This window comes from Nerophis lumbriciformis, linkage group LG29 (genome assembly GCF_033978685.3).
Source record: "Nerophis lumbriciformis linkage group LG29, RoL_Nlum_v2.1, whole genome shotgun sequence".
NCBI lineage: Eukaryota > Metazoa > Chordata > Actinopteri > Syngnathiformes > Syngnathidae > Nerophis > Nerophis lumbriciformis.
The window spans coordinates 24502501-24512500 of NC_084576.2; the positions used below are offsets into that span (position 1 = coordinate 24502501).

The 10000-nt window shown below is 37.4% G+C and overlaps 1 protein-coding gene across 2 annotated transcripts in view; it reads right to left on the bottom strand.

Annotated features, from left to right (window-relative positions):
- pot1 (protection of telomeres 1 homolog) overlaps positions 1-10000 on the bottom strand; it is a 57212-nt gene that overhangs the window by 45361 nt on the left and 1851 nt on the right. For both annotated transcript variants that reach the window (XM_061924670.2, XM_061924672.2), the window contains exons 2-3: positions 1998-2120; positions 1-41 (exon numbers count right to left, since the gene is read on the bottom strand). The exon at positions 1-41 is cut by the window's left edge and continues 32 nt beyond it. In XM_061924670.2, the coding sequence (XP_061780654.1) occupies positions 1-41; positions 1998-2105 (149 nt within the window). In that variant the 5' untranslated portion in view covers positions 2106-2120. The remainder of the gene's footprint in view (positions 42-1997; positions 2121-10000) is intronic.

Below are 10000 nucleotides of genomic sequence, written 5' to 3' on the forward strand. Positions count from 1 at the left end.
CTGTCTGACGGCACCAGAGGACCTTTGTGGACCACTCTGCCCTGCAGACCGGAAGACAAAAGGTCTTCACTCGGGACGGTATCAGCAAAAACCTCACCATACAATATCGCCATATTGCATTATGGCCAAAAATTACGGGTGCACAACAAATGTATTCACATGCAAATCGCTATTCTTGTTCATTCCGATTCTAAATGAAAATCATTATTTTTAAAAAGTATGTTTTTGGATGTTTTTTAGAACGCTTTATAGGTGGAATAGAGTGCATCGCCATTACCGCCTCTCGCTAGCATTTTCTGTACAGTATCTGTAAAGTATTATTTCATGTTAGCCAGACAGCGTAGGTACTGTAGTTGCATGACGTGCTGCTGGTATCACGATCAATATTAAAGCGTGACTCACTCGATGGACAATTGTCTGTTTGGTCCAGCTGGCCGGGGACGTTTTTTCCAAGTTTATTTGGGTAAGCACTCCTTTTATGTCGAAATAGCTTGTCTCCAAATTGCACATTTATATCCATTCAGATCAAAATATATAAGGTTGTGTGTCTTTGCTGTCTGATACCAAGTCTGCCATGTTTAAAAAAAACACTTGCGTTATTTTCCGGAAGTAGGAACACACATTTGTTGCCAGTTAGTCGGACGTGTGTTGCTATGGAAACGGAGATAAATGCGTGGAAGAAGTCAGTTCCGTCAATGATTAATATGATCAAAATAGGGTAAATATTATACATATTGTTATGAAGGTGTCTGTTACTACATAATATATATACTTGCAGTGTGTATATTGTACATATTACATATTATAAAGAAAGGGACAAGCGGTAGAAAATGGATGGATGAAGGTGTCAGTTACTACATAATATATATACTTGCAGTGTGTATATTTTACATATTACATATTGTTATGAATGTGTTTGTTACTACATCATATATATACTTGCAGTGTGTATATTGTACATAATGTTATAAAGGTGTCTGTTACTACATTATATATATACTTGCAGTGTGTATATTGTACATAATACATATTGTTATGAAGGTGTTTGTTACAACATTAAATATATACTTGCAGTGTGTATATTGTACATATTACATATTGTTATGAAGGTGTCTGTTACTACAATATATACACACATATATATATATATACATATATATATATATATATATATATATATATATATATATATACTTGCAGTGTGTATATTGTACATAATCCATATTGTTATGAAGGTGTCTGTTACTACATTATATATATACTTGTAGTGTGTATATTGTACATATTACATATTGTTATGAAGGTGTCTGTTACTACATTAAATATATACTTGCAGTGTGTATATTGTATATATTACATATTGTTATGAAGGTGTCTGTTACTACATTATATATATATATACGTGCAGTGTGTATATTGTACATATTACATAGTGTTATGAAGGTGTCTGTTACTACATTAAATATATATTTGCAGTGTGTATATTGTACATATTGTTATAAAGGTGTCTGTTACTACATTATATATATACTTGCAGTGTGTATATTGTACATATTACATATTGTTATGAAGGTGTCTGTTACTACATTATATATATACTTGCAGTGTGTACATTGTACATATTACATATTGTTATGAAGGTGTCTGTTTTTACATTATATATATACTTGCAGTGTGTATATTGTACATATTACATATTGTTATGAAGGTGTCTGTTACTACTATATATATATATATATATATATATATATATATATACTTGCAGTGTGTATATTGTACATTTTACATATTGTTATCAATGTCTGTTACTACATTATTTATATACGTGCAGTGTGTACATTGTACATATTACATATTGTTATGAAGGTGTCTGTTTTTACACTATATATATATATATACAGTTTATACACATTCCAAAAAAAGTTCAGGACATTTTAGGTAGTGTTGAAATATATTGCCTTACAGAGATTCTTTGCCACTTTGTAACTTTTGCTCACCTTGACCGACAGGTTGGTATGGTTGCTGCCGCTGCTGACCTGTGAGATGGATATTGTGGTCAGGTGGGCAGGTCCACTTGGCCCCGCACCCATCACGCAGACAGGCATGGTGCTGGCAATGACCTGACACACACAATTCAACAGTCCACATGAGTTTGATGGTGTCAGCAAAAAATGGGCCCCCTGTGAGGTTTTTAGGTTCTATTCCTATTTTAAAGCATAAGTCCACCACAGAGGATTTATATGAAGACACAAGAGAAACACTGTGGATTTAGGATTGTGTGTGTGTGTGAGTGTGTGTGTGTGAAAGCTTTGGCAGGGTAACCCAGGAAAAGTGTTCCCGGCAGGTAGCACGTCGCATCCTGTCAGACTTGGTTAGATTGATTCTGGGCCCATGTGACCGGCGAGTCCCTGAGCGCGGTGACAGCATAGAAGGAACAGCCTGCGAGGCAGACGAGCTGCTCGCTCGGGCAGAAAAGCCAGTGAGGAAAAAATGAAATTCATGAAATGAACCTTGATGGTTGCTCGTGTGCGAATGGAAGCTGCAGGGCTGAATTTAGAGAGCAGGACGAAAAAGGACTCGCTCAGGAGGTCCGAGCTGATCCACCTTTCCTGACGTTGACCTTCCATCTGTCTGAAAAACATCGAACTGGGCTACGCTGACAACTACGCAGTTATAATAGGGTACACATGTTGACTGTTAGCATACTTGCTCGACAGCACCGAGTATCACAAACCCCGATTTTTAGGTATAACATACAAAATTTGCTAAAAAAATGTGCACGCTAATATAAGAGACGCTGGCAAACTTCCAAATGGCGCCAAGTAAAATTGGCATGAAACGTTGGGATGCTAGCAGATGACAGGATAAGTGGAAATACCAAAAAGCACTATTTTTAGGTGTAAACATACAAAATTAGCTAAAAAGCTAGCATAAAAAGTTAGCACTCTAATATAAGAGATGTTAGCAAACTTCCAAGATGGCGCCAAGTATCAAAAACCATGATTATTACGTTAAAACATGCAAAATTAGCTAAACATCTAGCATTAAACGTTAGGATGCTAGCAGGTGACAGGATAAGAGGAAATACCAAAAAGCACTATTTTTAGGTGTAAACGTACAAAATTAGCTAAAAAGCTAGAATTAAAAGTTAGCACTCTAATATAAGACACGCTAGCAAACTTCCAAGATGGCGCCAAGTATCAAAAACCATGATTATTACGTTAAAACATACAAATTTAGCTAAACATCTAGCATTAAACGTTAGGATGCTAGCAGGTAACAGGATAAGAGGAAATAAACAAAAAGCACTATTTTTAGGTGTAAACATACAAAATTAGCTAAAAAGCTAGCATAAAAAGTTAGCACTCTAACATAAGAGACATTAGCAAACTTCTAAGATGGCGCCAAGTATCAAAAACCATGATTATTACGATAAAACATACAAATTTAGCTAAACATCTAGCATTAAACGTTAGGATGCTAGCAGGTGACAGGATAAGAGGAAATACCAAAAAGCACTATTTTTAGGTGTAAACGTACAAAATTAGCTAAAAAGCTAGCATAAAAAGTTAGCACTCTAATGTAAGAGACGTTAGCAAACTTCCAAGATGGCGCCAAGTATCAAAAACCATGATTATTACGTTAAAATATGCAAAATTAGCTAAACATCTAGCATTAAACGTTAGGATGCTAGCAGGTGACAGGATAAGAGGAAATACCAAAAAGCACTATTTTTAGGCGTAAACGTACAAAATTAAATAAAAAGCTAGCATAAAAAGTTAGCACTCTAATATAAGAGACGTTAGCAAACTTCCAAGATGGCGCCAAGTATCAAAAACAATGATTATTACGTTAAAACATACAAAATTAGCTAAACATCTAGCATTAAACGTTAGGATGCTAGCAGGTGACAGGATAAGAGGAAATACCAAAAAGCACTATTTTTAGGTGTAAATGTACAAAATTAGCTAAAAAGCTAGCATAAAAAGTTAGCACTCTAATATAAAACACGCTAGCAAACTTCCAAGATGGCGCCAAGTATCAAAAACCATGATTATTACATTAAAACATACAAATTTAGCTAAACATCTAGCATTAAACGTTAGGATGCTAGCAGGTAACAGGATAAGAAGAAATAAACAAAAAGCACTATTTTTAGGTGTAAACATACAAAATTAGCTAAAAAGCTAGCATAAAAAGTTAGCACTCTAACATAAGAGACATTAGCAAACTTCCAAGATGGCGCCAAGTATCAAAAACCATGATTATTACGATAAAACATACAAATTTAGCTAAACATCTAGCATTAAACGTTAGGATGCTAGCAGCTGACAGGATAAGAGGAAATACCAAAAAGCACTATTTTTAGGTGTAAACGTACAAAATTAGCTAAAAAGCTAGCATAAAAAGTTAGCATGCTAACATTAGCATGCTTATATGAGAGCATACTTCCAAGTATCAAAAAACATGATTTTTAGGTCAAAACATACTAAATTAACATGAGCATGCTAAGGTTGACGTGCTAGTGCGTGACCGGATAAGAGGAAATACCAAAATGCACAATTTTTAGGTGTAAACATAAAAAAAATTGCTAAAAAAAATTAGCATTAAAAGTTAGCATGCTAACGCTAACATGTTAATATAAGAGACGTTAACATACTTTCAAGATGGCGACAAATACCAAAAACCATGATTTTAGGATAAAACATACAAAATTAGCAAAAAGCTAGTATTAAACATTAGCCTGCTGGCTAGCCCGTGACCGAATAAAAGGAAATACCCAAATGCACTGTTTCAAGGTGTAAACATACAAAATTTATGAAAAAAATGTACATAAAACGTTAGCATAGGGCTGGGCCATGTATCGAATATACTCGATATATCACGGGTTTGTCTCTGTGCGATATAGAAAATGACTAAATCGTGATATTCGAGTATACGTTCTCACGCATTTGCTTTTAGCTGCGATTGACTTTTTTGCCTATATCAGATATTCCGATATTGCCCAACTCTTAATTACCGATTCCGATATCAACCGATACCGATATATACAGTCGTGAATTAACACATTATTATGCCTAATTTTGTTGTGATGCCCCGCTGGATGCATTAAACAATGTAACAAGGTTTTCCAAAATAAATCAACTCAAGTTATGGAAAAAAATGCCAACATGGCACTGCCATATTTATTATTGAAGTCACAAAGTGCATGATTTTTTTTTAACATGCCTCAAAACAGCAGCTTGGAATTTGGGACATGCTCTCCCTGAGAGAGCATGAGGGGGTTGAGGTGGGCGGGGCTGAGGGGGCGGGGTTTTGGGTCAGCGAGGGGTGTATATAGTAGTGTCCCGGAAGAGTTAGTGCTGCAAGGGGTTCTGGGTATTTGTTCTGTTGTGTTACGGTGCGGATGTTCTCCCGAAATGTGTTTGACATTCTTGTTTGGTGTGGGTTCACAGTGTGGCGCATATTTGTAACAGTGTTAAAGTTGTTTATACGGCCACCCTCAGTGTGACCTATATGACTGTTGACCAAGTATGCATTGCATTCACCTGTGTGTGTGAAATGCCGTAGATATTATGTGTCTGGGCAGGCACGCAAAGGCAGTGCCTTCAAGGCACGCCCCCAATATTGTTGTCTGGGTGGAAATCGGGAGAAATTCTGGAGAATGGTTGCCCCGGGAGATTTTCGGGAGGGGCACTGAAATTCGGGAGTCTCCCGGGAAAATCGGGAGTGGCAAGTATGAATGGGAGACGCAACTGCTCTGTACTTCTCCCTACGTTTGTGTACCACTCCGAACAGCGCCGTTTTAAAAAGTCATAAATTTTACTTTTTGATACCGATACCGATAATTTCCGATATTACATTTTAAAGCATTTATCGGCCGATATTATCAGACATCTCTAATGAGAATAGAATCTGACAAGTTGGGACACTTTGACAGCTATTTAGAACCCGAAACTGGCGAGGACGACACAAAAAGACACCTATGCCCCCCCCCCACATTACATATATACTTTAATTTTGTATATAAAACACTAATGGAGTTTTTGAATGTTTTTTTAAGTGCTCTATAGGCAGAATTAAACGGCTCCTATAGGCTTCATTGCAAGCGAACTTTTGATCGCGTTTGATATTTACAATGCAAAAAAAACCTTACCTTCCATAATGATTGTGAACGATAGGCAAAATTCCACAAAAAAAAGCAGTTTCTCTTTAAGGCGGTTACTTCATGTAGCCTGACTACTATCTGTGCAGGAGAGATATGATTTGATCCCACAATGCATCTGTGTTATCTCCTGACCTGCAGCTAGGAAAAAGCAGCATTAAGAGCTTTCCGTTGTGGCCCAGTTCCTTGTCGTAGGAGAGAGGATATATCCTCCCAGAAGACCCTCATAACACATCAAAGATATTCTTTTTCAGCTTTTTCTGATCTGATCCACTTCCGGGCGGAAAATATCATCATTTATATATGTGGACTACAACAATAACCACACAGAATAACACATTTCAACCACGTTTTGAGCTCCCGATGCTACGTTCAAGAAAGTTAGCAAATAGCAACGTTATGTTGCTGAAATGAATCACTTCATGAGTGTTGCTTATTAAAAAGTCAACAAATCCAGACCGTAGAAAAGAAGGTAAAACAAGTTAAATAGAAGGTAACATTTTTTTTATTTTTTTATTTTTTATTTTTTTTAAAGGTAAAACATATATAGATGGTAAAATAAAGTAAAACCAGTTAAATAGAAGTTAAGCTATGGTAAGAGGTAAATAGAAGATAAAGAAAAGGGGAAAGTAGGATAAATAAAAGGTAAAACATGCAAAACAGAATGTAAATAAAAGGTAACAGAAGGTAAAACAAGATAACAAAAGGCTAAAGATAAGGCAAACAAAAGTTAAATAAAAGGTAAAAAAAAAAAAAGTTTAATAAAAGGTAAAACAAGTTAAATAGAAAAGTAAAAGATGGTTAAAAAAAATGGGGGTTTAAAATGTATTTAGAAGGTAGAATGACGTAAGACAAGTTCAATATAAGGCAAACTATGGTAAAATATGGTAAAAGGTAAAATGAAGGCTAAAGAAGGTAAAGGGTAAAAGAAGCTAAAAGAAGGTTGTTGTTGTTTTTTTTAAAAAAAGGTAAAATAAGGTAAAGGGTAAAAATCAGGCAAAACAAGCTTAATAAAAGGTAAAACAAGTTAAATAGAAGGTAAAAAGATGGTAAAAAAAAGGGGTGGTGGAATGTATTTAGAAGGTACAATGACATAAAACAAGTTAAATATAAGGTAAACTATATGGTAAAATACGGTAAAGGGTAAATAGAAGGCTAAAGAATGTAAAGGGTAAAAGAAGATAGAATACGTTTAAAAAAAGGTAAAAGAAGGTAAACAAAAGGTAAAACAATGTAAAAAAAAAGGTTTCAATAAAAGCTTAAAAAAAGGTAAATAAAACGTAAAACAAGTTAAGAAAGGGTAAATAAAAGGTGAAACAATGTAAAACAAGTTAAATAGAAGGCAAAAGGTCAAATAAGGTAAACAAAAGGTCAAATAAAGTAAATAAAATGCAAAATAATAAATTAACAGAAGGCTAAATAAGGTGCAGGGTAAAATAAGGTAGAATAAGTTGTATTCTTGTAAAACAAGTAAAGGTAAAAGGAGGTACATACAATTTAATAGAAGATCAAATAAAGTAAATAAAAACAAAAGAAGGTAAAACAAATTTAATATAAGATAAAAGAAGGTGAATCAAATGTAACAGAAGGTAAAACAAATCAACAGAAGGCTAAAGAAGGTAGAGGGTAAAAGAAGGTAGAATAAGTTAAATAGAACGTTGGTAAACTATGGTAAAGGGTAAATAAAAGATAAAGAAAAGGTAAAAAATTATAAATATAAGCTAAATAAAAGGTAGAACATGCAAAACAGAATGTAAATAAAAGGTAAAAGAAGGTAAAACAAGATAACAAAAGACTACAGAAGATAAAGAATAAAATAAGGCCAAACAAGTTTAATAAAAGGTCAAACGAGTTAAATAGAAGGTAAAAGATGGTAAAAAAAAAAGAAAAGGGGGTGGTTAAATGTATTTAGAAGGTACAATGACGTAAAACAAGTTAAATATAAGGTAAACTATGGTAAAATACGGTGAAAGGTAAATAGAAGGCTAAAGAATGCAAAGGGTAAAAGAAGATAGAATAAGTTTAAAAAAAGGTAAAAGAAGGTAAACAAAAAGGTAAAACAATATAAAAAAAGGTTAAATAAAAGGTAAAACAATGTAAAACAAGTTAAATGCGGCTGCTAGACTTTTGACAAGAACAAGAAAGTTTGATCATATTACGCCTATACTGGCTCACCTGCACTGGCTTCCTGTGCACTTAAGAAGTGACTTTAAGGTTTTACTACTTACGTATAAAATACTACACGGTCTAGCTCCGTCCTATCTTGTCGATTGTATTGTACCATATGTCCCGGCAAGAAATCTGCGTTCAAAGAACTCCGGCTTATTAGTGATTCCCAGAGCCCAAAAAAAGTCTGCGGGCTATAGAGCGTTTTCTATTCGGGCTCCAGTACTATGGAATGCCCTCCCGGTAACAATTAGAGATGCTACCTCAGTAGAAGCATTTAAGTCCCATCTTAAAACTCATTTGTATACTCTAGCCTTTAAATAGCCCCCCTGTTGGACCAGTTGATCTGCCGTTTCTTTTCTTTTCTCCTCTGCTCCCCTTTTCCTTGAGGGGGGGGGGCACAGGTCCGGTGGCCATGGATGAAGTGCTGGCTGTCCAGAGTCGGGACCCGGGGTGGACCGCTCGCCTGTGCATTGGCTGGGAACATCTCTACGCTGCTGACCCGTCTCCGCTCGGGATGGTGTCCTGCTGGCCCCACTATGGACTGGACTCTTACTATTATGTTGGATCCACTATGGACTGGACTCTCACAATATTATGTCAGACCCACTCGACATCCATTGCTTTCGGTCTCCCCTAGAGGGGGGGGGTTACCCACATATGCGGTCCTCTCCAAGGTTTCTCATAGTCATTCACATCGACGTCCCACTGGGGTGAGTTTTTCCTTGCCCGTATGTGGGCTTTGTACCGAGGATGTCGTTGTGGCTTGTGCAGCCCTTTGAGACACTTGTGATTTAGGGCTATATAAATAAAGATTGATTGATTGATTGAAATAAAAGGTTAAAAAAGGGTAAATAGAGGGCAAAAGATCAAATAAAGTAAACAGAATTTCTAGGCGCAGTCAGGGCGTTGATGGGATCCGGTTTGGTGGCTGCAGGATTAGGTCTTTGCTTTTTGCAGATGATGTGGTCCTGATGGCTTCATCTGGCCAGGATCTTCAGCGCTCACTGGATCGGTTCGCAGCCGAGTGTGAAGCGACTGGGATGAGAATCAGCACCTCCAAGTCCGAGTCCATGGCTCTCGCCCGGGAAAGGGTGCAGTGCTATCTCCAGGTTGGGGAGGAGATCTTACCCCAAGTGGAGGACTTCAAGTACCTCGGAGTCTTGTTCACGAGTGAGGGAAGAGTGGATCGTGAGATCGACAGGCGGATCGGTGCGGCGTCTTCAGTAATGCGGACGCTGTTTCGATCCGTTGTGGTGAAGAAGGAGCTGAGCCGGAAGGCAAAGCTCTCAATTTACCGGTCGATCTACGTTCCCATCCTCACCTATGGTCATGAGCTTTGGGTTATGACCGAAAGGACAGGATCACGGGTACAAGCGGACGAAATTAGTTTCCTACGCCGGGTGGCGGGAGGAACTCAAGAGTAAAGCCGCTGCTCCTCCACATCGAGAGGAGCCAGATGAAGTGGTTCGGGCATCTGGTCAGGATGCCACCCGAACGCCTCCCTAGGGAGGTGTTTAGGGCACGTCCGACCCAGGACACTTTGGGAAGACTATGTCTCCCGGCTGGCCTGGGAACGCCTCGGGATCCCCCGGGAGGAGCTGGACGAAGTGGCTGGGGAGAGGGAAGTCTGGGCTTCTCTGCTTAGGCTGCTGCCCCCGTGACCCG